At 44.0% G+C, this 27,387-nt stretch overlaps 1 protein-coding gene across 3 annotated transcripts in view; it reads right to left on the minus strand.

Moving 5' to 3' along the window:
• Positions 1 to 710: 710 nt before the first annotated feature.
• Positions 711 to 27,387, minus strand: part of tenm2a (teneurin transmembrane protein 2a) — a 112,852-nt gene continuing 86,175 nt past the window's right edge. For all 3 annotated transcript variants that reach the window (XM_061048953.1, XM_061048952.1, XM_061048951.1), the window contains 23 exons: positions 21,953 to 22,099; positions 21,486 to 21,696; positions 20,186 to 20,305; positions 18,583 to 18,844; positions 18,029 to 18,296; positions 16,659 to 16,802; positions 15,028 to 15,277; positions 14,604 to 14,624; positions 14,223 to 14,452; positions 12,622 to 12,776; positions 12,225 to 12,326; positions 11,752 to 11,925; positions 10,771 to 11,408; positions 9,946 to 10,121; positions 7,385 to 7,620; positions 6,994 to 7,290; positions 6,195 to 6,752; positions 5,817 to 6,086; positions 5,314 to 5,724; positions 5,034 to 5,144; positions 4,546 to 4,813; positions 3,326 to 3,456; positions 711 to 3,145 (listed from right to left, as the gene is read on the minus strand). In XM_061048953.1, the coding sequence (XP_060904936.1) occupies positions 2,408 to 3,145; positions 3,326 to 3,456; positions 4,546 to 4,813; positions 5,034 to 5,144; positions 5,314 to 5,724; positions 5,817 to 6,086; positions 6,195 to 6,752; positions 6,994 to 7,290; positions 7,385 to 7,620; positions 9,946 to 10,121; positions 10,771 to 11,408; positions 11,752 to 11,925; positions 12,225 to 12,326; positions 12,622 to 12,776; positions 14,223 to 14,452; positions 14,604 to 14,624; positions 15,028 to 15,277; positions 16,659 to 16,802; positions 18,029 to 18,296; positions 18,583 to 18,844; positions 20,186 to 20,305; positions 21,486 to 21,696; positions 21,953 to 22,099 (5,918 nt within the window). In that variant the 3' untranslated portion in view covers positions 711 to 2,407. The remainder of the gene's footprint in view (positions 3,146 to 3,325; positions 3,457 to 4,545; positions 4,814 to 5,033; positions 5,145 to 5,313; positions 5,725 to 5,816; positions 6,087 to 6,194; positions 6,753 to 6,993; positions 7,291 to 7,384; positions 7,621 to 9,945; positions 10,122 to 10,770; positions 11,409 to 11,751; positions 11,926 to 12,224; positions 12,327 to 12,621; positions 12,777 to 14,222; positions 14,453 to 14,603; positions 14,625 to 15,027; positions 15,278 to 16,658; positions 16,803 to 18,028; positions 18,297 to 18,582; positions 18,845 to 20,185; positions 20,306 to 21,485; positions 21,697 to 21,952; positions 22,100 to 27,387) is intronic.

Genomic DNA, 27,387 nt, shown 5'->3' on the forward strand with positions numbered 1-27,387 from the left:
GCTTCACTTTATTCACTGCTGTTCAGCGCTGCAGGTAGTTTCCTTTGTCTTTGTAACTCTCATGTTGGAAAATGTTGCCTGCCTCAGTTTAAACTCTAACTATGAACAACCACAGCGATGAGTTCACACAGTAACAAGAGCTGTGGGAACTGGAAGGAGTGTGTGATAATTCTCTGTACGGTTCTTTACTCGTGGGACTCTTTAAACATAATGCCAGATACTCTTTTTTTAAATATAAGTATTTTATATAAACACATTTTATTTAGCTCTTGCTATAAGGAGTAGAGTCGTCTTAGATTTAATGGAATAAAGTCGAATGATCCTCAGAAATCACACTTATCTGTAAACACTTCACATGGGTAATTGTAATGGCCACTTTATAGCACATCGGTGAAACAGTCTTAAAAACATTTGCCCCAGTTAAAGTGTCTTAAGAATACGATAATGTGTTTGGAGGAGGGAAACAATAATTGCAGTGTTTTGTTATAGTCAATATCTGTACTTTATCTGTCAGACTGATGCATAATTAACAGAAGGGGAAAAGCTGTGTAGAGCAATAGAGCTCTGCAACTTAAAAAAAGTGTGCTCTGAAATGAACTTATGGTGATGTATGCTGTAAAGTCTGGTGGAAGTTGCACCCGGAGAGAGAAAGAACACAAACAACTTCAAACAGAAACATGAGATGAAAGTGAAAAGTACACGTTGCTCAGTTGAAGTAAACAATTATGTTTTATTGATAAGGTTCTCAGAAGAGTCTCGTTTCAGTGAATGTATAAGAATCATCCTTTGATAATACTGATTTGGTACAATATGACATCCAGCACGAGTCTCTTCACAGTGAGAAGGATCCATTACTGCTACTGCTGTCGGGATCTAGGACAGAAACATCTCTGCTTCCAAACCAAAAAACAGTCAAAAACAACAAACTGGGGATTGATATTGTAGATATGGAATATTAGAGTGCCACAAAACTCTAGAGTAGTAAGACCAGCTAAAGATTTTGCACATTACAAGCCACTTCCTCTTAGAAATATAAAACTCGATATTCTTGACAATATTCTACTGTGCTGCATAAAGGTAGGTCTATACACTGTACATTGAAATATATTTCGAAAAAACAGATTTCACAGTTTTAAAGACTTTATTTAAAGTATAAACCGTTTTTTTTTGTTAAAACACTTTATTACATAAATTATTCTTTTTGAGAGTGACTATTATTTGCCTTGGCAGCAAACTGAAAGTAATACAAAAACAAAATGAACATTTCATACATATTTTACAAAAGAAAATAAACTCATCCATTATGTTCATTTGGAATAGAACTGGTGACTCATTCATGATTGTCATATAGTACTAAGAATAAATAAATAAAAAAAGTTTAAAATAAAATAAATACTAAACTGAGCATGTTGTCCGGACTCTGTGAGTTGTTGTGTGTTTGATCGTTCTGTACAGAAGTGCCTTGGTGAAAGTCTCACAATTCTACCGCGACTGAAACGTACAAAACTACGGCATCTACAGTATACGCAACATCCTGAAATTTAGTGTAGGCGGACACATATGTAGTAATATGATTCTTCTCCCCATTTCAAAATAAACAATGCTGTGTGACACCACTGTCCACAAATATAGCCATCACTTTTTTTGACTTTGTTTTTTTAAAAAGTTTTATTTTGGAGTCCATTAACAGCTTGAATCGCTTCATTCTGCTGTTAGCTTGTGTGTTGCTTGGTTGGATGTGTGCTGCCTCAGAAGCAGCGGGCTGGTCCGAGGTGGACGATGGGAGGCCTGAGACAGGGAGACGACTCATAGTATAGGGTGACTTTTCCACATTGCCTTGTCAGTTGCTTGTTTATGATGTCCTCGGTTGATGTGAAGTCGTAATGCCAGCACTCTGGAGTAGCTTTTGTCTTCACTTTGGTCCCTGTGCCTTCAGTGTTTATAAGAGACAGACAAGCCTTTACTGCAGAGAGCCAGCGCCGCACAACTCCACCGTGTGATCAGCAGCTGTCATGGCCGCTCTCAGTGTGACCCAAAAAATATGGGCGAAAATATCACTATCTTTTTTAAAAAGGGGAATCTTCTTATTCGCTAAGCAACAGTTCTTTAAAGTTCTTCAGTGCTTTTTCAGTTGTTCAAAGTTTTGTTTTTTTTCTCAAAAAAGAGCCATTTGACCAAATGATAACTTTTTTTTGCCTGTGGCAGTAAAATTAACAATATGTTTTTTCTGATAAGTCATTCTTTTCAAAAGTCCCTGCAGCATTCCGCGAGTAACCCCGTATGTTGGTTGAATCTCCATTGGGTTTTTTTTAGAAGGAGAAGGGTTGAGGAGGCTGGGCGAGAATAAGGAGCAGAGATCTAGAGAAGTGAGAGTGGGAGAAAGGGAAGAGTCTATTCCTCAGGGCTGTTACCTCTTGCCCATCTCGTTCTGTCTCAGGAACTGGATGTTGTTGCTGCTGTCGGCCAGTTCTGGATACTGCTCCACAGGCAGCACATAGTAGCCGTCGTAGCCTTGTACTCGGCCTGTCGTTAGAAGCTGCTGTCTCTCCCCCTCAGTCCAGAGGCGATTGCCCCCCTTCCCGTCCCTGGCCCTCTGCTGCTCCTTGGCCCAGGCCCCCGCCAAGGCTCTCTGCCGGGCCAGCTCCAACAGTCTTACCTTCTCTTCGTCCACCACGTCGACAGCGAGGCCGTACCGAACACTCAGTACCAACGAGGGCACAGCAAACTCCACAGTCACTCCTCTCCTTGAGCGGCCACTCACTGTCACATTGATGCCGCTCTCCAGGGATTTGCGCCCGTTGGTCAGCCCCAAAGCCAACAGGTCACTGTCAGCGGAGCCCACTTTCACAAAGTAGTGACAGTCCTTCCCGTCCTGTGTGTAATGTGTGCCTTCGAGGTACTGGGCGCCATTGAGCACCAACGCCACCTTACGGCTGTCGTCACTGGCCAGAGCCGACACTCCAGCCACCACTCGGCCTTCCTTCAGAGCCAGCATTACTCCTCGGCCTATGATGGGAGTACTGGTGCCGAACCAGTGACCAGGTTTGTCCTTGCGTCTCCTCCGCTCCTTGTCGAGTAGACGACCCTCGAGGGCCATGAAGGCCTGGTTGTGACGCTCCGCTGCTTGCTGCACACCAGTGATGAGCTGAATGAGAAAGAGGAGAAAGCTTGGTGACTTTTTTTGAAGAACTGACGGCCACATTTGGCTTTTGCTGTAAAACATGGCTGGTGTATTTACACTGACATTCACGAGAAAAAGCTGAATCACTATCATGGGATTCATTTTGGCTTTCACTCTGTTGACAGAAAGCACACTGGCTCATACCTGTCCGTTCTCACAGTGCTGTGTGGCCTGCAGCTCATACGGTGGCTCCACAAAGTAGAGCGAGTGTCGAGGGAACCCAGGGATTATGTTACTGAGCTGGAAGCCAAACATCACCAGCCAACTCTTCACATCTACAGCAGACAGGATGAAAAATTCATTTGCTGAGTAACAAAGTTAAACAAGGTCGCAAATGAATCATTTTTCTTCATAAAAAAAGTGAAGTGTGTGTGTGTGCCTTTGACTCATCTGGTGTTATGCAAGGCTAGCAGCAACTGTACCATCTGTAGTACATTGTAACTCGCTCAAACTATCTTGTTCATGACATTCTGTTTTTTCTGCTCACTGGCGATATCAACCTGTGTCAGGATGTAACAGGCTTATTTAAGATTCTTCTGTAAATGTGACTAAATCACGTTTACAGCGATGATTTCACCTTCATTTTCTACTTTATCTCCTTACAAATGTGTTAGCTTGAAAAAAAAGATTAGTTTAAAGATTCACGCGGTCTCATGAACTTACATTTGAGAAAAAGAAAGAAAACATAATCCTTTGTCAAGTACAAATAGCTGAAATATGCTAAATGTGTCATGATTTGGTTTTGTATTTTGTATTTGAGTTTCCCCGCTTTATCCCAGTGTTGCTTGTTTCTCTTGTGTGTTAATGTTTCCTAGTGTTGATGGTTTCCTAGTTTTGTCTTCAGTGTTTTCTGTTTTATTTTGTTATTTATTATCCTCGTGTATCTCTGTGTTCTAGTGTGTTTTGTTTTTATCTTGAGTTCTGTGTGTCTTTAGTGTTTCATGATTTATTTTGTATTGTCCTCAGTGTTTCTGGTCTTGTATTTCTCCCTGCCTTGATTGTCCTCACCTGTGTCTTGTAAGTCTCACCTGTGTTTGATTACCCCTGTCTATTTAGTCTCTGTGTTCCTTCCCTCGTGTTGTCAGTTCATTGTATGTTGTAAGTAGCCAGTGTTGATTGCTGTATGCTGCAGTGTCAGTTTTTGCTCATGCTCCTGTGTGGCTCCCTGTTTTTTTGATTCCTGTGTTTTTTGTTGAACTTTTGGAAGTAAGTTTTTGTTTGCCTTCAGCCTTTTTGATTATTAAATACTTTTAGTTTATTCTGCACTTGGGTCCACCTCTCCTTGTTTTCCGACAATCATGTCAAAATGATTTCTTACATACAAAGCTTACTTTTGTGTCTTGTAATATTTATACATCTTTTACCTGTGACATAGTTTTTGATATCCAGCATGTCACTGAGAGGGTTATTGTTCTTGAACATGTACAAATTAAACGGCGAGGGATCCTTCCCTATCTTTGGCCACATGCTGTAGTCGGGCGACGTCCAGCGCCCGGCCAACACGTCGTAGTCCCGCTGGGTGAAGTGGACCAGTTTAGTCAGGGCGTCGTAGAGTCCGCCGTGGAAACCCACCACCAGCTGGAACTCCGGGTTGGAGTCCAGGTACACTTCTCCGTAGGCAGTGTACTGCACCTGGGTGACACAAAGCAGATTCAATTTGCTTTTGGTTTTTTTTCTCAGCTCTACCTCTGAAGGAAAAGGTCAGAACAATGTGTCAGGCACAGAAGAGCTTTCCCCAGAGAGGAGCTTTTTTCAATGTGCAGGTTCATGCTGTTTCTTCCATTCAGTTCCAAGACATTTTGTAACAGTAAGTGATTGCAATTAAGGTGACCTTCACAGATTTGTGTTCTACCTGTTTGATCATTTGTCCATTGCTGCTGAAGACAGCGAGCGGTGTGCCAGTGTTGTCTGAAGCTATGTAGTATTCCTCTCCACTGCTCACCTCCATGGCGAACAAATGACCCTGATCACAAGACAGAAATACAGCATACTTCAACTGTGTCGCATGATCTTTGTTTTGTGCTTACAAATATGATTTAGCAGCTTTAATTAAGACCCTTGGAAAGGAGAGTCAAAAAAAATAATCTGTTCAAATATAAAGCAAGACCTGCTGCAGGTACGCCATTGCCTACCTGCAGGTCATAGTAGAGCGATGAGATTTCTGAACTGGAGTGGTTGAAGATGTGTGTGACCCTGGCCGGGTGGTTGAGGTCAGCATAGAAGAACTGGAGGTGATTTCCCAGGCTGTTTCTGGTGGACACCCTGCGGCCAAGCCCGTCATAGTGATACACGACGCTCCACCCGCCGGGGCCCCTGTTGTAGGCCCTCAGCAGCTGACCTTTGGAGTTATAGTCAAAGACATCCGACCCCCGCTGGCTGAGGAAGCCGTCTTCATCCAGGCGGTACTGGACGTCTCCCAGGCGGGTGATGCGGTCTCTCAGGTCGTAGCGGAGGGGCAGGATGCGGGCGCTGTTACCGGGGTTCAGCAGATGGAGGTTACCGTTTAGGTCGTAGCTGTAGCGCCAAGTAGACCAATCATTGACCTGTGGAAAACAAAGAGGGATTCAGTCAAACAGTTAATTCCTGCATGTGCCATAAATACTTAAAACTCTAAAGATAAGGCAGGATTTTTCACCTTGACACCACTGAGCTGTCCGTCTCCATCATAATCATAGCGGTACTGAGTGGTGTTGGCATAGGGCCCAATCTTGAGCTCTCTCTTCACGACACGCCCCATGCTGTCGTACTGCACCGTCATCCAGTACATGAGTGAGCGGAAGATCTCATACTGGACCTCCTTGATGCGCCCATGGGTGTCGAAATGCTTGCTCAGCGTCATGACAGCTGTGGTGATGATCTGATTGATGTCATAGTATATGACTCCAAATTTTCCAAAGTGCTCCACCTGTAGCAGAGGAGTAGAACGGTTCAGAGAGAAAAGGTGAGTGACATGGGAAGCAGAAAAAAAGAGAAAAATCCACTACAAAGTGTATCAGGAGCTACATTTCTGCACCTTTCCAGAGATCTCGTCATATCGGTAGAGGTCTACAGGAAGTGGAGTCTCACTGATGACCGGCTTCATGCTGGCGATGCGGAAGCTGTTGTCGTGGTAGGTGTAGTCGAACCTGGCGTTGACCATCCCCTCCTCGCTGAAGCGGTAGATCTGCTTGTCGATGAGCGGGCCCATTTTGCGGTAGCGGATGGTGCACGAGAAGCCCCCGCTCTGCAGGTTGACCATCTTCAGCACGCCGGCTGTCTCGTCGTAGCCGAAGGTGACGGCGGTGCTGTCGTACACGATCTCCGACAGCTTGGCCAGCTTGCCGTACTTGTAGAGGACGCGGCGGCCGGTGCCCAGGAAGTGCGAGGCCTGAGGTCTGCCGTCCTCGCTGAAGTCGTGGATGATGGACGCGTTGCTCTCCGGGGGGTTGTAGGTGTTGCGAATGTAGCCGACTGACACGTGCGTGAACATGGTGTGGCGGGCGACGCTGGGCATGGTGACAGCTGTGACCCGGCCCGAGGCGTCAAACTCAAAGACATACTGTCTCTGGCTCTGCAGGAGCAGCACCATGGACTGTAGGCAGAAAGGAAGTAGGGATTAATTTAACAGCATTATCATAGCTGACATGCCTCCTGTGAAATGGCAGCAGAATTAATTTGCTGTCGGCTGACAAATTTGAATTTTTACAACCATAAAAATGAAGTATTATTACACTCAATTCCTACAATCCAATGACAGTTCCTTCTTTTTTTATTGATTTTCCTACACATGATTTGATTACCTGGATGACAACGGTTGAGATAAACAAACTTACTTTGTCGAGGTAACTGTAGCTCCACACCTTCCCGTCCACAAAAGAGCGAGACAGAATGCGTCCCTGGGGGTCGAACTCGGTCCTCTCGCTCATGCTCCCCCTCTGCAGCCCAACGAGCTGCCCGGTGGTGGAATACGACACGTTGACCACGGCCAGGCTGCTGCTGGGGAGCCACATGGCCGGGCGACCCTGAGCGTCGTACATGATGCGCAGCGTGAACTTTCTGTGGTCGTCGTAAATCTTCTCAGTGCGTGTGTTACGGTCAAAGTCGATGGAGAGAAGATTGCGGCCATGAGCCTTGAGAGAGAGGGGGGAAAAAAAAAGTGTGTCAAAATCTTATGCCAAGCTGTTAGATGTGTTGCTACCAAGTGCTGTCACAGAGACAACTCACCCTCAGCTTCCTCCCGAACACGGTGATCTTGCCCTTGGTCTGCTCCTTACGTAGACGCCATTCGATAGAGTTGAGGCCGTTGTCGGTGGGCAGCGTGATGTTCCTGCGGCCGATCGTGGGGCTGACCGAGCCGGCCAGTATGTGTGGCTCCGTGTGAAAGCTGATGCCCATACCATTTGCATACATCACTCTCAGGGTGCCGTTGTTACACAGCTGGTAGCTGTTCCTCACCTGGTCTGTAGAGGGAGACAGACAGGTATAAGGTAAGCATGGAGTCATCTTAATGCATTCAAATCCAGCCTACTTAAGGATGTAAGACCCCAACCTCCACATGAACTATGGACCGAAGTATTTAATTTGGGTTGAACACTGATGACAGAGTTTTTCTTTTCTTCTCAATCGTGGGATAGAAATCCTGCACTATTAAAAAGTCTTCTGAGTATGGGAGGGTTCCTTTCCTAATTATCCGACCTATGGTCCTTAATGTGACAGAAAAGACAAGAGAATCGATTGGGGGCATTGGTTTGACAAGGAGGATATGGGATTTGTCATATATATATATATATATGGTTGCTTTGTTCTTTCATCCTTTCTCAATAAAAAAATGATGTGATGAGATTTCAATAGAAATTTTAATAGCTTGTCAAAACCTCCCGATGCGGAAGAGAGGCTAGTGCGGTGTTAATATTGCCAACCCCAAATTTAAACTGGGATGGCCTAATATTTTAAACATAACAAGGATCCTCTTTCTTTAATACTGACACTGAACGGTGTTCTGTTCAATCCTCTCAGTGCCACAGCTGTTGTTTTGTTTTGTAATGCAATTCAATTGTACTTCTTGTCACATTTTTCTTTTTACATCGTGGTTAAGGGAAAAGGGAACATTTACTTTTATAGACTATTAAACTATTAAACAGCACAGGTCGTGTTGATGCTTTTCTGCTTGAAATTAAATTAACTAGAAAAGAAGCTTAGAGACTCTTGTTAGTATGAATCAGAACATAATCATTAAACATCAAAGGGCCAGATTAAAAGACTGTACAAACTCAAAAAATGTTCTGAATGAGGAAAACACTGACAGATATCTACAATCCTGCGATCTCCTTATGACTCAGTCTCAAACACAAGAATAGAAACAGATAAGCCCGTGCCTAATGCTGAGTCTAATTTTTCCCTCTGATGTCTGAAAAACAGACGTCCCGATCACAACGATGTGATTCGAAGTAAGATAAAAATTGTTTTGTCGGCTGAGAAATATCTGGCACATGCGGTGTGAGATCTTTTTTTTTTTTTATTCATTTACAAAAGGTGAGGGGATCAGATGGTGTCTCCCTTTGAAGCCCTGCCATAAATGACAGTAATCCATAAGGCCAATTTGTAATAAAGCTCCAGGCACATTTTAACAACGCCTCAAACAGACAAGTGAAGCTTTTTCCATTGACTTGGCAGCAACAGCCTTTAGATAAATCTTCCCTGCTCTCTCTGTCTGAACAACCTCGTAATAAAACCGATGCAAGGGAGAGGGAGAGAGGGAGAGAAACGGGAGCTTGAGGGCCAAGGAGAATTCACTGTGCAGGAGTTAATGAAGAGAGCGAGAAAGAGCGGAAAAGAGAGGGAGATGGTTAAGTGAGTATGTCAGCAGAGAGCTGTGCTGAAACCCACACAGTGCGTTGGAAACCTTAAATGACTTACAGCTCCGTGAACAACTCCACCGTTTTCCTCCCGCACCGCAGGTGGATCACGGAATACATCTACAACTTATTTTTCTCTGTGGCCTTCAGACTCATATCACCCACAGCCTGCATTCACACTTCTGTCACGCCGCTCGCACTGGTCAAGGGAAGAAAGGCAATTACTCTCCTTCTTCTTCCTCCTCTCCAAACAGACCAAATAAGCTCAGGGATCATGGGAACGGGTTGAGAGCTGTATTTGTATGACAGTGTGTGTGTGTGCGTGTGCGTGTGTGTGTGTGTGTGTGAGGAGAATGCTTGAGGGATGAGGAGGATTCACTCTACATGAGTTAATGAATTTTGCTGTGATGATATTCAAAAGCAGGATGATCCCAGCTGGGATTAACAGCTATATATTGATAATTTTACTTCATAAGAGGGAGTAAGAGAGGGCTGGATGCGGGTAGGAGAGGAAAAATAATCTCCTGGAGCATTCACATAACTGAGTGAAAATTACAAGACTTTCAATTAGAGGCGGCAGGCCGGCGCATATTCAGCATCACAGAGGGCAGCTATGTTTTTTGAATACCAAGATTAAGAAGTTATGGAGTGTGTGCGCATCTCATCAATATATCAATACAAAATGAAAAGAACCCAGTTAGACTTCTTGAGGATTTCATGCATTTTGATTTAAACCTTTCAAAAACAGTCAATGAAAAATAATTAATTCAAAAATCATCTATATTCAATTTGATTTATCTAGCCCTCTGGTGGTGATTTGTGTCCAGCATTCGTCCAACCTTTCGTGCACCACTCTGCAATGTTCACAAACATATTTAAAAATTCATGACCAGCTCTTTTCCCTCTGTATTTGCTGAGTGGCGTCTCTACCTTGCACCACGGTGTACGAGGCTTCCACAGAGGACAGGTTGGTGATGACTGTGACATCGTCGTCCCTGCTGGAGCTCTCAATGTCGATGTTGATGGAGCGCTCAATCTCGCGGTGGAGACTCGTCACCATGCCTGTCGGGTATGTCATGTTGGTCAGGCGACCCTCGCTGTCGTACCTGAGTGATGACGGGTGTGGGAGTGAGGGGGAGGACATAATTAGATAAATATATTTATAGAGAGAGAGATCGACTTTATGCTTTTTAGCTGCAGTTTAGCAGGCATTGCACAAGAACAATAATACATGCCCTAATTGTTGATTAACATCAAATAAAAAGTTAAGCTCAAAAAGGGAACCTCACAATAATGTGTAGATTAAATACACATTTTAGGCGTAAGGGAAAAAAACCCAAAAGCATTCTTTGTAATAATAGAGTATAATCTAAAAATCTCTACTCTACTATGTAAACCAACAAAGACAGATATCAAAATGTATAAAACACACTAGGCACTGAGCTAGATGAGTTAAGTTTGCAAATCAAATATATTTTTCATACACACACGTGTCTGTCTCACACTCAAAATACCCTTGCGCTAACACTGCCAGAGGGAACAGACCAGTCACCTCACAGGCTCTGGCTGCAGCACTAAAAGCCACCACTAGGGGGCAGCAGTACACTTTGTGTTGTGTCACTATGTGTACTTGAGGATGCGCTGGAACGTGATCAACATAAAAACCTGTGAAACTCATTCATTTTGTATTTCAGACGTGTGGAAGAGGGTTTGAATAATACAAACACATATTCAGACACTTTCACAAACACTCACTGGTAAAATGTGGTCCATCCGGTCTCATCGGCTTTGGTAGCCAGGAGACCTGTGTTGCCACTGTAACCCATCAGAGCCACCTCCTGGCCCATGGCTGACACACTTCGCAGCCTCCCAGTGGGGTCCAGTCCGAGGGTCACCACTTGATTCTCGGGCAGCAGCACCAGTCTGAGCAGGCCCGCTGCACCCCCTTGTCCTTGGCCGTCCCTCCTCACCTTCACCGTGTTGTTGCAATTATCGCTCAGCGTGGCCAGCTCTCCATCAGGGCCGTAGGAGAAGTTGAAAAGCGGCTCCCCGGTCACCAGGCTAATGGTCTGGATGTGAAGCCCCTCCCCGTTGAAGACGTACAGCTCCTGTTCCCTGGGCGACGCCACCTCATACTGTGCAGACCCTGCGTAGCCCACGCTGGAGACAGCGGGGCCGGGGCGGTTTGCTCGCACTGCTCTGATGCGTATGTTGTTGAGGTCAGCAATGAAGAGCGTCCCATCAGGGGAAACGGCCAAGGAGGTGGGGGAGTTCAAGCCAGCGTCGGGGGCATAGCCATCGTCGCCGTAGAAGCAGTTGCAGTTGACGTCATTCTTGCAGTCGCAGTCGGAGGCGGCACCGGCCAGAAGAGAGATTTCTCCATTAGTGCTCACCTACAAAAACAAAAGAGGCAGACAATGGAAAAGGAACGATGAGATTGCAAAAAAAAAAAGGTCACAATTCAGTGAAAGAAAATGTATTATCAAACCCCCAAATCATTTTGAGTTATCAAAACAGAGAAATGGAAACAAGTTCAAGTCTCTCAACTGAATGTAGTGTCTGGAGATCTGAAACAATCTCAGAATCTCTTGAAAAAAAAAAAACCCTCCCACATGGCTTGACCGGCTGTGCTGTCGGTTTTTCTCGCCAACAAAATAGCTTTATATATTAAAAAAAAAAGATTCTAAAAGTGCCGCACAGCCAAACAACTGAGTGCAGTCCTCCTCTGTTTCCTACCTGTCTCACTCTGTTGATTTTCTTCTCATCTGTCTCAGCGATGTAGAGCATGCCGGTGTGTGACAAGGCAATGGCCGTGGCACTCTCCAGGGCTGCGTGTATAGCCAGCTTGCTAAGGCTGTAGTCGATTCCTGGCACTTGACAATGCATGGGCCGACCTGCTATGATGCTCACCTGTAGAAAAACAACAGAGACGACCAAATCTATACGATTACAATAGTCAGATATTAAAAGTGCTTCCCTATTTAAAAAAAATATTTCAACACTGAATTAAGACTCCAGAAAGTAAAATATCCCTGAAGCTAATAGTAATATCGCCACCACTTTAAAACTTAGAAAACTACATTAGCAGTTGAACTTTTACTTCTAAATTGGGCCGAGAAAGACTAATTAGGACCAAATCCTGTCAAAAGCCTACAGTGAGTGTCCACTCTAAGGGTGCCGCAGTGGCCACCTAGCCATGTGTAACAGACCTGGTGGTTCTCAGTGATGCGGAGGATGACATTGTTTTCCAGGACGTAGAGAGAATTGTCCATGGGGTTCACTGCTAAGTCCGTAGGCCACTCCAAACGAACCTGACGGGCGAAACAAAGTGAAACATGAGAGGATATCTGTTATGTGGGAGGCGTTTTGATAGGACGCCAAGGTTCATGCTGGTCTCTTCTACATTTTTTTTAAAAGTGACTGCAGTCCGCACTCTCTTTGGATCCATTAATGCATCAATGGACTCTTTTAATCCCGCCCTAAATCAGTTCCGTCCCCGACCTCCTGGCTGGCACGTGTCCACACAATCATAGCCGAGCACTCAGAGTGGCCGTTAGATCATCATCTATCTCCCCATCACCCCCGTGTCTCTCCCACACTTCCTACCTGGCTGACGTCCATGCTGTTGTCACAGCTCAGCGGCCGCACGGCGGTGAGATCATTGGCCCCCAGCAGAGTGGAGATGATGCCGTTCTGGTCCACCTTTCGGATCATGGTGGCATCCACAAAGTACATCAGGCCGTTTTTATCCACTGCGATACCTGTCAGAGCCAAGATGAACACCCTGAGTGACGACTCATAACTCAAACTGCTGCGGGGTGAACCCATAGACGTTTTTTAGTCAATTAAACTTCACTCTTTCCACCAGCTGAAAACAGATAGCAGCCCTGACAGCTGAATTGCTCAATGCTTCACCGAATGAGAGGGAAGAAAGTGATGGAGCGGGCATTGAACTGTTAGAGAAGTGTTAGTTTTGGGGATGAGTCATCGGAATTGCAGAGCCGAGCTCCTCCCAGAGGGCAACTGTAGACCGCAAGTTGATTCCTTAAAAAGGCAAAGTGATCCAGAGTATTCTCTACTTCCTTCCTTAGTTACATCTCCTAGCTTTTCTTTGTCATCCCTATCTTTCTACTTTTCATTTATTTCACTTCTTCAATCGTTTACCAGTGGTGCAGTGTCAGGCCTGTCAGTCTACCAGGCAGCAGGGATTCAGACAGGTGTGTTTGCATGAGGCAACTGTGCCCCAAAATAACTCATAGGTGCACTGAGATACACAACAACAGATGGAGGGTAGAGAAAAGGGTTCACAGAGCAAATGAGAGAGAGAGAGAAAGAGACAGAGACGGAGAGGAAACAGGCAGAGAGAGGGCGAGCTGATGTGCGATGGCTGACTCTCCCTGTGACAGGTTAGAGGGAACCAGTGGCTCGTTGTCTTCTCCTTTTTCTACCATCTCCTCTCTCCTCCTCCTCCTCCTCCGACACACACACACACACACACACACAAATACTGTATGTACCACCACATGTACACACACTTGTGTCGCTGACGGAGAAATGTGACAGTGTGACATCCCTGACAGTTTGGTGTCACAATGTTCTCAGATCCAATGATCCACAAAAGAAAAAGCCATTAATAAGTTTAACATTAACCTGGTTTATAACCTCCTTCCGTCTCTGGCCCGCTTCACTCGAGTCACAAGAACAACGGGTTTGTAATAGAAAAATGTATTAATGATCAAGTCACATTAATCAGCGCCCTCAGTTTCCCTGTCTGCACTGAATTACAGATGATTATGTAAGCATAGAACTGTGTAAGACAACAGATTAGAAAAAGAAAAGAAAACATGATTTCTATTTGCATACCTCATTGGGAATGAAAGTGTACAAATGATGAACCAATGGTGGTTCTATAATCCTGACTAAATATAAAGGTTGTTTCCTGATGGTCTTATTGTAAATAATGATTAGTTTCTGTTCTTTTTTTATGATTGATCTTTTAATGGCTCAGCCAGTTTGATAAAAGAAAATAATGAGAGTTTCCCACAGCTAAAAGTGACATCTTTTTTTCTTCTTCATTTGCCTGAACTACAATACAAAACACAAAGATATTCCATTTTCAACACTTATAACAGAGAAAAGCATCAAACGGATTAATTTCAGAAGATAATTGACTAAAAGAAGTATACATAACAGTTTCTCCTGCTCACCTTTGGGACTCATAAGTGTCGCTTCAGTGGCCTTGCCTCCATCACCGCAGCGCTCATCGAAGGGCAGACACTGCTCCCCCGTCCCAGCCACCACCTCGGCATTGTCTGACAGCAGGCGGCCTCCCGTTAAAGAGCGGACTTTGTAAATCCTGCGGGAGTTGGTGTCTGAGATGAACAAAGCCCCAGAGACCGGATCCACCGCCAGGAAGTACTTATGGGTCGGATTATTGCTGCAGTGACAGAAAATGCATGAGTTTAGACTTACCTTAAATGTTGTTGTTTTTTTTTCTCACTTGAAATGATTTCAGGCACTCCTCACTATCTCTATTGTTGCTGAAATGTGCAGAAGTAACTTCAAATTTATTGTGATAAAGATCTTACCTGTGTCGGAAATCTTTGTTCCTTCAAGCGAGAAAGTGAGATAAAAGCACAACAAAACAAATGTTAATTCACACAGTCTGCGGAGAGCAACCTACAGAGAGCAACACAAAGCAGGCTGTGGTGTGAACAGCAGATTTAACCATGGGTAAAAATACCCTGGAGAAACAGTTTCTTGTACAGTGTATAATTCTTCTTCCATCATGCTATCCCTAGTGTCTCGCCTTACTTTTTTTTTTGTCGAGAAAATATGCAATCGTACACCTTCTACATGTTGTAAACATCTGGACTCTTCTCTCTCTTCTAAATCTAATCTAACCAGCCTTTTTCATGTTATCAGTATTTATTCTGAAACATCATTATATTTTCTCTGATATACACAATTCTTTGACCTCTCCTTCCTGAAATACACATTTGGGATGTTTACCTCAGTTCCAGGATGCCGGTTGTGTTCATAGACGGGTAGACCCTTCGTACAAAGTTGAGATCCCCGACATAAAGACTGCCATCAGTGCCCATTGCCAAAGCGACCGGTGCCAGAAGCTTGTTGCCGTCTGCCAGGCCGTTACAGCTGGGGCAGGAGATGCTGCGTCTTCGTCCATTTCCCATGACGCTGGTCATTACTGGTGGCTGCTCCGTCACAAAGACGTTCTCACCACTTCCCTTGTGAAGGATACCTGGACAGGAGACACACGTAGAAGAGGATCATTGTACAGTTAGAGGAAAACATTTTGATATAAAATATATTGTAATTTTCAGTCGCGCTAGCTTTGTGGCTCTGGGGGGGAGGGAGGAAGGGCGATGCCAGACAGTCAACCAGCTTATTCTCAAATTAATTTAGTCAGCAACAATTAAATATATTGCCATTTTGTCCAGACATTCAGGGTGCATGAAATAAAATAAATGATTTTGTTGCATTTGCCGGAATTTTTGTGCTAGAATTATTAATAAGTTTGCATTTGCACAAGCAAGTAAAATGTCGAGACTAAAAACTGATCGCACTGAAATAAGGTACAGATTCATTCAAACCCTCTAAAAACAAACTGAGGTCACGCTGGTGATTCCTAAACTCTTAGTTTACTTCTATCTTCAGGAAAAGGTTGGAACTTTTCCAGTACCTAGACTTCCCATCATTCTCCTCCTAAACAGTATGAATATGCAGCAAGCTAACATGCTGAATGAAGACAGTGAGCACAGTTAACATTACCTACTCTAAACATCAGTATGTTAGCAGTGTCTGTGAAAGCATGTCATGATCCTGATGGCAACATTTAGTTGCATCGTTTAACATTTATGAAGAAACTAAGTCAGATCTACAACACACAATCTAAGCTCTTCTTGTGTGTGCTGTTCAACAGTGAAGTAAGCCAGCAGCCGCTACGAGTTGCATTTGATTACCTTCTGAGTCATTTTGATGACCAAGCATTAGTCACACTGTAGCATTGCATCATTCCCAGGAAGAATATGATTATACAATACTGTGTGAATACATCCCCTCACTTCTAAAAATACCTCTGAACACCTTTGGGTCTCCACTTGTGCCTTTTCCATTAGAACATCAATTGTCTCAGCAGGTGAATATCAGCGCATCAGCCCCGTTATATTTCTATGCTTTTTACTGCACGGAGGGTAGATAATGGTAAAGCAGATGATGCATCAAGAATGACTCCCCACATCCTGAATCAGCACCTACAAAATGTTCCCCTGCCCCTTCTGCGGACCCCCCTCTGTTCGGGTGCCTGTCACCGATTGGTCGGTGCACATGTTCACACAGCAGGGCTGGTGTGAGTGGATAAGGGAGTCAAACTAGGTGAGACAACACAAAAACGCTTCCTGTGAAAATCCTCACTGTCAGGTAAAAAGAGGCGCCTGGCAGCTTCATGTGAACCACAGGAAGCACATTATGGTTTGCACACTCCCGGAGACAATAGCAGATTTGGTGAGATATACAAAACCTGCTACAGCTAGATACATTTATATACATAAATACAGAAAATATGGAAGATATTGGAAAGTCAGTGCTCATAATTGAGGAAATATAAGAGTGTGTGTACATACCGCTGCGTGTGTTAAGAATATGATGCTTGTTCAGTGACCAGCCGCCCAGACTGGTGGGATCCAGTTCGTAGCCTTGCAGAATAGTTGTCCTCTTCTCCCAGAGGATGAGACTGGCACAGGATTCATACTCGTAGCCGACGGATACTACAAAAAGGGAGGGAGTAGAGGTCAGAGGAATGAGAAATAAGTGATGAAGAGAAGAAAACTTAAAAGGAAACAACAGGAAGAGGAAACTTCATAACCCTCCAAACTTAATTTAAGTTGTGAAACGTGTGATGCACAGAGAATCTAGTTAGCACCTGTACCAAAATCTGCACTCACACCTACCTAACACCCTCACATCTTCTGCTAAGTCAATTAAAAACCTTGTTAATTGGGCAGATTACCCAGGCGACGTTTTAAACCTATAGGCCACACAGGATGCCATGGTGAAAAACTCAGCTGTAGGAAAACATCGGAGCCCAATCAGAGACATGTTCTGGCAGAGTCTCTGCTGAATTGGCTAAATGTAGAAAGGAAGAAAGTAAGTAAATACGTCAGGGGGGGAGGTAGATATGTTGAGACAATTCTGTGTTCCTGTGACGTGCACTGTATAATGTATGTGTGAACGTATGTGTGTGTGCTGTTGTCTTCCTCCTTATTAAAAGGAAGAGTGTTAACACATCAGCTCCCACTTGAGTCACTGTGAAAGTGCTGTGAGCAGCACCTTTTCAACTTCAGAGAAAATAATAGTGCTGTATACCTGCATATGAACCCATGCTTAGCGGAAAACAACATTTCTGTAAACCACAGATGAGTGCTGTGATTTTTTGAGAAAAGGTGAAATTACAGTTTATCCAGGGTACTAGGGGGATCTGTGAGTGAATGTCAGTTCCCAAACCCCCTCATTCTCAATGCCCCCTCATGATTGCAGTCCGCCACTGAAGCCCCAGATGTCCGCTGCATCTGTGTCCTGACAGCCGTGTTTGCCTGACAGCATCTGTGAGCGACTGTGACAGCGGAGTGTAATAGCGCTGAGGCTTCCCTGGACTCCTGCTTGCTGCTCCAGTAGCTAACTGCTAACTCACCCTGATGGCTAATAACCCTTCACCGCAGTTACGGCTGGCTGACTGAACCACACGCTGCTTCGATGAAAAATAGACGTGTGTATGAAAAAAAAAAGAAAAAAAAAGCACTTAACTGTGGCTATACTACGTACTAGATGGAGGCTGGGTTTCTGCTGTATTATGTCTCCTTCAAGCTTCCTAATTAGCACTCCATCCCTCTGTCATAGCCTATGCTATTACTCCAAGAAAGGTTTTTAATCCACTGGGATGAAATTACTCTTTTCACCCACATAGTCTCCTCTTCTATCCATCCGACCCACTCACCAACAGCTTCAGAAAGTCCGTACACCCTCTGGCCATATGCGTCGGTCTTATCCCAGATGTAGGTGTAGGCCAAGTTAGGGGAGGCGTGGAACCACTTTTGGAAGAGGTGTCCCTCCACTGCCACCATCAGGTGAACCTTCAGCAGCCCCATGGACACCACAGCTGGAGTCATGGTCACCTTGAGCAGGGAGCGGTAACCCTGTGTCCTGGAGCTTAGGTAGCACAGCTTCAGACTTGTGCCGGGCACCTCGATCTGCTCATGCAGCACCTGGAAGACAATGAAAGAAGACGACAGGAGAGGAGGGATTAGGGGGGATTAGAGGGAGAGGGAGTAATGGGGGTCACGCTTCCACTCACGGCTGAAGGACAAAAAAAGGGAAAAAAACAATGGAAGAAATAAAGAAATAAGAAAGAGGGAACAAATGCGGGGGGGAAAGCTATGGAAGTGAAAGGAGAAAGAGAGCTACAGGAGGCAGGTATACAAGAGAGTGACAAAGAGAGCGAGGGGACCAGAAGGGAGATTAGCCGGCTGCCAGAGTTCAGTGGTACTGCACCTGTGTCTCCGGTATGATGGGTTTCTCCCCTGGCTTGGAGCTGAAGAAGGAGGAGAGAGGGGATGCAATCACAAGAGGGTCAGGCCTGACGAAGCCGCTCAGGTCGCAGCCCGGGATCGTGTTCTCTTCTGTCTTAAGCACCAGAGTGTCCATAGCATAAAACTGGCTCCAGGGCAGCCACACTGTGCGCTCCTGGCTCAGGAAGGGGGCGCGCTCGAACCGCAGAGTCAGAGATGCGCCGCCGTTAGCTATCAGGTCAAACCTGAGGAGGAAGAGGACGTGAGTGAGGCACAGGTGGGGAGTGCTGTGGTGGACCTTTATATGGACTCACAGTGTTAGTGTTTGATTCTTCTAATAAAGCATTTACTTCACTGCTTTAGAGAAAAACAAACCCTGGAATCAATGTTTCTAAAAGTATTTAATACGACAGAACACACTCTTACAACATTTTAATCTAGACAGACTGTGTGGACAAAAGTAAAAGCTCTGAAATACAAAATAACAAATTGTTAGCACACTATTAGTTTTATGTTCCACATTATGGTTACACATATGGTATCCACATTTGCTGTAACAAAATATCAAAGCTCTATAAGTGTCTGGAGCTGCTGTGGCAAAGAGCTTCTAACAACTGGAAGAAAAAAAAAACATTCATCAAAACGAAACAAGGTCAGACATGTACATTAGAACATGTTGGCCCAAGTCACAAGTCCATGAAAGTGATGAGTTACTGCCCCCCTGAAACACAAGGTCAATCAAATGAAGATTAGATGCTTCGGTGTCAGCTCGGCCTGACTGGGAGAAAATACTGCAAAGAAATCATCGAGTTAGAGGAGGGAGAGGAGTGCTTAAAGAACCTGAGACAGGAGACACAGAGGGTTGCACATTTAGACGAGGTCAGTATCAGACTTTGAAATAACATGTTGCGGATGTCAGCCGGACTTAAAATTCGATATAACTTGTAGGAGGGGAAATTGGACAGAGAAGTCAAATTAAAGCAGCCTAAAAGTGGTGTTCCTGCAGAGGGAATAGAAAAGACATGTCAGGCGAGTTAAACGAATGCATTCAGGAAGAGGCCTTTCAAGCAAAGGAGTCAAAGTTCCCCTTTTTTGTTGTTGCTCTAAAAGTTTCTTTAATGACCTTATTATTTGGTTTCACACACTGTAGCGTGTATTCTTTAAGCAACCTTGTTCTGTAAACACCTGACGGGGAAACAAGCTCTACTTCCAGCATTTGTTCTCATTTCAGCAGAACAATATATTCATTTTTTATAATGTGTTTTTCTTCCTCTCATTTACGCTTCAGTTATATTTCGTATTCATACATTTCCACTGAGGAGATTGTTGTGTTTAAATTCTCAGTTGCATTTCTGTAAATACATTTACTCTTCCTTTATCTGAAATCCCCTTTCTTACAGTATCTAATTATTTCTGACTTAGCCGACTTTCCTCATGGGATCATTACAGTTTCCTAAATTAATCTAATCTAACCTAATCTAATCCGGTGTGATCTAATCTAATCCAGTGTAATCTAATTATTCGCCCTGTGTGGTGAGGTAGTTGCAGAGATTCAGCGAGGAGTGCTGTGTAGCTGCTGTACGTACATGCCGTCCTGCCGTGTCAGCGTGTATCCATACTGGGGATAGTTGACAAAAGACACATTCACCCCCACCAGTGGGGTCCCATCTGTAGTCAACACCTGACCCCGGATCAGAGACGCCAGACTGAAAACAAAAAAAAGAAGAGACAAGAGTGAGAGGGCAATAGTTAATCTATCAGCCAAAACCTTCCTAACCATCAATCATCTGGTTTTGATTAATATCCCCATCTCTCAATCATCCAATTTAGATGATCATTTATTGCTCTGGTCTTCCACCACTCCTTAATTAGAAGCAATCAGCAAGCCCCGCCATCCACATTAGCTCATGTCAATCACATAAACAAAACATGACAACATAGATGGATGTGTGTGTATGCCTGTGTGTGTGTGTGTGCTGGTGTGCCCTAGATAACGGATACACACATTGAACATCATTTAAACATTTGAGAGTATGATCTCTTTGTTGAGTTATTTCCTTTTGAATCATCCGATGTCGGTGTGTTTTAATGCAAGCAGATGGGAATCAGCACCTTGGACAGCGTTTCACAGATCCTCTAAAAGGGACCAAGAATCATGGCGAGGCTTTGGTCCTGGACTCTGTGAACCAATCTGAAAACTATCTGATATATCTGCATTCTTAAAAGCATGTGTGAATACTCACCAGTCTATGAAACAATTACAAACATGTTCAGGACTCATATCCTGGTTGTATACATACATGTATCCAATAAAAAGTGCTTTATGGTGACCTATTAACACTTTATATAACGTTTAATTACAAGGCTGTGTGAAATACTTGGTTCTGATTGGCCAACTAGGCATAGCAGAAAGGGAATCACAGCTTTGCATCAGGGTCCATTCTGTCCACTTTAAATGATCCTTTACATAAAGAACTAAATGTTAGCAAGTTGGTGAAATATCTGGTGAAGCATATTTATGTAAAAACAGTGTTAATGTTTCAGTCTTTTTTATTGTCCTCCTTTGTTTTCTACTTGGATCTCTCTTGGAATCGTTCCACACCTACATAGCCCTTCAGCTTCTGAAAGCTGAAAATACCCTAAATGCTGTTCAGCTTTATTTCTCTAGAAATATGTAAAACTTCAAGCTGGGTTTTGTAGTGTTGTCAGGGTCTTACTGCTGTGTGATGAAGCTGAAGACAGTAAACTTCATATGTTTGGTAACTCTTTCAGCTCATAGTCTAAGTCTGGTGTCAAAGTCTGTGTTTGTCCAGAACTTCATTCTTGCTGTGATTTTTTTGATCATGTGTGATTTGAGCCTGTTTTTATGTGTTTTTCTGACCACACCTTGAGTTGAAGGGGTTTTCTCCCGGGAGGATATGGGTGCTGTCTCGCCCCACAAGCATCTTGACGCGGTCGTAGAAGGAGCGGACGCGGACCTGGGACACCGGGCTCTGCTGGATGACTGTGAGAGGATCCCTGGAACCCCGACACAGCGGGCTGTTCTGACAGGGACTCTGGATGCAGCAGTCTGGGTCCATGCAGTCTGTCAGTCCATCTGAGAGATAGAACATGGAAGAGGATGAGATGGTTGTGTGAGGAATGTAAAAAAGCTACCCCTACTCCTTCAATTATTTTGAATATATTGCTAATCTTGGATTCTCCTACAAAAGAAAATTATATTTTGAAAGGATTCCTCTCATGAGACCTTTATCTTAATTATTTCTCGTTGTAATTGATTATTTTTCTCTGTCATCCTTCATTCCTTGGACCAGCTATTTTTTTTTCATACACCAAATTTTCTCCCACTTCACCTCCTTCGTTGTCCTTGTTATCTGCACAGGAGGTCTCCATGGCAACACTGCAGCCGGGGCCCCTCCAGCCTGTCTGACATTCACAATGCCAACTCTGCTGCCCCATGGTGCACTGTCCGTTCCCGTTACACAGGTTAGGGCAGCCGTCTGCATGGACAGGACGGGAGGAGGGGGAGAGGAAGGTGAGAAGGAAGGAAGGAAGGAAAGAAGGGGGGGGGGGGGGGGGGGGGGGGGGGTGAGAGGCAGGGTGATGCTTGTTTGTTTTATCAGTGATACACAGATGAACGCACACATTCTTACAAACACACACATAGACACATGCTCATATGGTTACAATAGACCAGTGAGGTTACACAATTTAATAAACCACTTGGTAGCAAAGTGTAAGTATTGACTGTTCAAGAATCAATCTAATGCAGCAGGTCGATTTCCACACACACACACACATTCCTATCTTGTCTCTGCACCTTTGGGACTGCTGCTGTCGTGTGTGTTTGTGTGTGTGGGGAAAAGTTGGGTAGATCACTTGATACACTTACTTAATAGAACCCCACCAGATCCTCTCTCTCTCATTCTCTCTCTCTCTCATTCTCTCTCACTCGCTCAACCCACCTTTCTCTCTCTTACTTATAATTCAGTGTAGGTAATGGGATTCTGATGGCCTGAGAGTAACGCTTTCTCATGAGAGAATGAGATTATGTTCAACGGAGTGTGTGTGTGTGTGTGTGTGTGTGTGTGTGTGTGTGTGTGTGTGTGTGTGTGTGTGTGTGTGTGTGTGTGTGTGTGTGTGTGTGTGTGTGTGTGTGTGGTGTGTGGTGTGTGTGTGCATGTCTATGAACTAATAAACCTTCGCTTTAGCTTATGCAAAAAGCCCTACCAGAATCTGAGGGCCTGGAGCCAAGAAAGTTCCTTAACTAGCATAGCAAGGCCACCCTCAACTCAAGAGTGACTTTAAGGCACAGAGAAGGCAGACATTTTGAGGGAGTGTGGATAAGGAAATTTGCAATTACAGAAGGCAGTACCATTTTGCCACAAGACATAGCTGGCAACTTTTTACTGGGTGTAATCTTAAAGAAAATTAAAAGGAATAGTTTGACATTTTGGGAGGAAAAAAGAAGATTGTTCTCTTTTAGTACAGCGTTACATGAGAAGATCCAAACCATGAATAAAGCCAGAGTGTTCGGTTAGCTTAGCTGCATTTAGATGTAAGCTGACTCTGAGTGGAGGAAACAAAACACATCCCAGCACCTCTGAAGCCTAGACTCATTAAAATGTTATATTTTGTTTTTTCAATCACAACAAAAAAAAAGAATGAAAAAAAGTGTAATGTGTAAAGGTGTAATTTCTGCAGGAAGCAGTGACTTACTGAGGTAATGTTGCTGCTTTCTGCTTGCCAGACAATTGGTACAATTATTCAAGGAGGTTATTGTTCTCAGCAAAATAAAATTGTGCAGTGAACCCTCATGATACAATTGTTTGCTTTTCATATTAGAAGAAAAAACATAACAGGCAGGCTCCTTTCCACTGTTCCCAGTCTCTATGCTAAACTTCAGCTAACTGGCTGATGACTCCTGGCTCATAAACACCAAAAAGATGGAGCACATTACACCCGTTATTAAACCGTTGCCCTGACTTCCTGTGTCCCAAGGGATAGCTTTTAAAATCCTATTACTTGTTTTTCAAATCACTATATGGTCTCAGGTCTACATACCTTTCAGACCTACTCAGACTGTACGGGGCACATAGACATCCTGAGGGGTCTGTGCACCCCGTACAGTGTGACCCCTCAGGATGTCTGGAGCATGTCCTCTCCTCACTGTGCCCAGAATCAGAATGAAGCAGGCTGATGCAGCTTTTTATGCGTGATAAAAGGTGTGATAAAACAGTCGGCTCGTTCAAATCAGGGCTCAAAACGTTTCCGTTCACTGTGGCACTTCACCATATCTGTTAATAGAAACAATGAGCCTGCTGTGCTTTGTTTTATTTAATGATTTTTAGTAGAAACACATCTCTCTTTGAATCAATTTTTACCTAATTTTTTATTCACCTTGTTATGAATTATTTTTTAGAACATTTTGATATTGTGTTGGGGTGTTTATGACATGTCAGCGTGTACACATGTATTTAGGCACACATACTGTATGTTTGTGTGTTTGTGTGTACACACATTCACACATTTTCTTGGTCACACATGTCTAATTTGTGTAAATTGTATATGCCCTGTGTATAAATTGTGTATTTCTTATATGCACACACATATTATTTTGTCAAATGTATGACATTTTTTTATGTCCGTGTAAAGCTCTTTGAATTGCTCGGTGTCTGAAAGGTGCGATATAAATAAACTTAGCTTTCCAATTAAAAGTTACAAATTTCTCATTGCACTCTTGGCAATAAATTCTTTGACTTTTAAACATATCATGTGAGTCCTGAGAGAGGGCTCTTATTAGAAGTAATTGCACTAAATTGGGGTTAAAAAAACATCGGCTACATTCCTAGAAATATCTCCTTTGTTTCTGAAAGCTTACCACAACTTTTAATACTCAATCTTTTGATGAGACCATGTTCCCATCAATATATATATATTTGTTCAAAAAGGTTTTTAAATTCCTGGCCTGACTTTCCATTTTCCTCAACTTCTCTAAATTGAACCTCAGCTGTGTGTCCTCCACATTATAATTTATCAGGGAGAGAGGGGAAAAAGGTATGATGACACACAATGACAATGTTTTCTCCTGCAGCACAAAGAGCCCCAAACAAACTTGTCACAGTGATTTCCTTTTCAATAAATGAGAGAGCAGGATGGGACACTTTTAAGTCTACCCACGGGAGATGGAGGAAAAGACAGGGTTGACTGATAAAACAATATGTGCATGCACGCAGTGGCACTTACTCACAGCCACACACACACACACACACACACACACACACACACACACACACACACACACACACACACACACACACACACACACACACACACACACACACACACACACACACACACACACACACACACACACACACACACACAGTACGACACACCCTGGAGATATAACCTGACATTTCCCACTCTGTGTGCCGACACTGGGTGAGGAAGGACAGAATAACCCGGTGAGAGATTATGAATATGAAATGCTTTTCATCGAGTCCTGCTCGGCAGATTAATGAACATATTTTCACTCAAGTTACACTGTAGGATTTTGCCCTCTAACAAATCGCTTCATCAATAAAGTCATGCATTATGAATACAAATAGTGCAATCTAAACGGTGTCAGCGGCTAAATTAACAGACATTTCACCCCGATTGGCGTTTTATCATATGTCTCAAACACCAGGCGATGAGGGGAAAGTCAACAAACGACTTTGAAAGAGACAGTGAGCCAACTTGTTTGAACTCCAAAATAAGAGGCGGAGAGGGGAAGGGGAGTGGGGAGGCGGGGGACGCGGAGAAGCTTAACCATGTTTTTCAGCTCAACGAGAGGAATCAGATCAAAGGTTTTTATCTTTAATTATTACCATTTTCTGCATCAGGGGACTGCTCATGACGCCGTATTAACAGTCAGGCTGGAATAGATTGTCCCTTAGTATTGAGCTCAGGGAACAAAGGCAGTTAGCGGTGATTGCCTGTTAAATGGAGTTGCCATTTAAAGCAGCCAAATACTTATGAAGCACCCGGACAGGACAATCCATAGTGGGCATTGATCGGCTTGCCTGGGCAGGCCGGCATGAGGCTCCTCTCTCTTTAATGCCATGGCCTAGTCGATACCCCCTCATACTAACTAGAATAAAGTGGGATTTCAGAAACTATTAAGTCCACCCTCCCCACTAATGTGGTTGGACTGTGATGAAATCCCCTTAAAAAGTAGAAGAAATTGCCTCGGGTTATGGGTCAGCACACACTCTCTTGCGTGGTGTGCTCTACGTGAGTGTGTGTGTGTGTGTGTGTGTGTGTGTGTGTGTGTGTGTGTGTGTGTGTGTGTGTGTGTGTGTGTGTGTGTGTGTGTGTGTGGGTGTGTGTGTGTGTGGGGTTGTCAGGGAATATGACTGGATAGAGAGAGAACTTTGTAAAACTCAAAGGAAGGACGCAGAAAGTGTGAAAGAGAGCTATAAAGAGAAAGAGAACAAAGTGCATAAAGAAATCAGAGTCTCAAGACTTTGTGCTAAAAGTCTCACCACATTCCCTGTTTCCAGCTTGGTGTCTTCTAAAAGGTCATAAAGTAAAGGTCACAGCCATAAAATCGCAGACCGGAGCTCATAGATGAACCAGATAACTCTGCGCGCGCTCTCAGATAAACCTCCACTCATATCTGCTTCTCCTGTTTCTAATAAGCTACCTTTGAAATTATAGTGATTGTTTTAGCCCACATGTTCTTTGACCTGCTTCCTTTTGACTCCATCTGTTTTCTTCTTTACTCTCTCTCTCTCTCTCTCTCTCTCTCTCTGTCTTAACTCCCTCTTTAACCCTGCGATTTACCTTTTTCTTCTGGGCCGGCTCTTCATAAAACAATGAGAGCTATTCCATTAAGCGTGGAGGGTGAGAGGACACTCTCAACGGTGCTCCGGGGACCTGTACTGTCAGGCAATCTGTGCCGCTCCGACAGAGGTTCAGCTGCGGGGCTATCTATTAAGCATTCTTGCTGTGCGTGTGTGAGACAACTCACCCTGGACCTGCAAACCTTCTCCGTTTGTGACGATGTCTTAACCTCAGACGTGATTCTGTTTATCTGTGTGTGATCTGACTAAAGTCTTAGGCTTTTATTTTATTTTATTTTTTTCTCGGCTAAGGAGGGAGAGGGATGGGTTTGATGAAAAGATACAACAATCTGGAATTAATCAAACACCAACATGTGCACATAATATAATTTTATTAGCAGCTCTACCATTGGCCACAACTTCAACAGAAAAATACCCCGAACGTGAACACACACACACACACACACACTCAACAGATTTGTGTGTTTTGATGACACACTCCGGCCTTGCATCAGTGGCCTATGAAATTCACCAATTACCTCAAAAGTTCTTTACGGCTTTCATCGTTTTCCCCCTCATGTGAAGCAGTTGTGTTTATGCACATCATGACTAGAATACCTTAAGAGAATTATGGGTTTGTGTTTCCATATTGAAAATATGGAGGAGACACACACACACACACACACACACACACGCATGCACATCCACACATTCACAGCACAGCCCCTCCACACTGCTGATACCACACTCGGCTCTATGGTACCCCACGACACATCTAGGCTCAATGACAGCTGGCCCTAGCGTAGCACACTGCTGTAAATAGGAGTGTGCTACACGTTAGGGAGTTCTCATTGAGGCTGGCACCCTAATCTATGGACAGATAGCACCACAGAGTCTACAGAGCCAAGCCAGGCCAAAAAAACCCCACAAATGCAGCAGCTAGCTTCTACCACCACAGG

The sequence above is a fragment of the Labrus mixtus genome, chromosome 10, assembly GCF_963584025.1.
Source record: "Labrus mixtus chromosome 10, fLabMix1.1, whole genome shotgun sequence".
Lineage (NCBI taxonomy): Eukaryota > Metazoa > Chordata > Actinopteri > Labriformes > Labridae > Labrus > Labrus mixtus.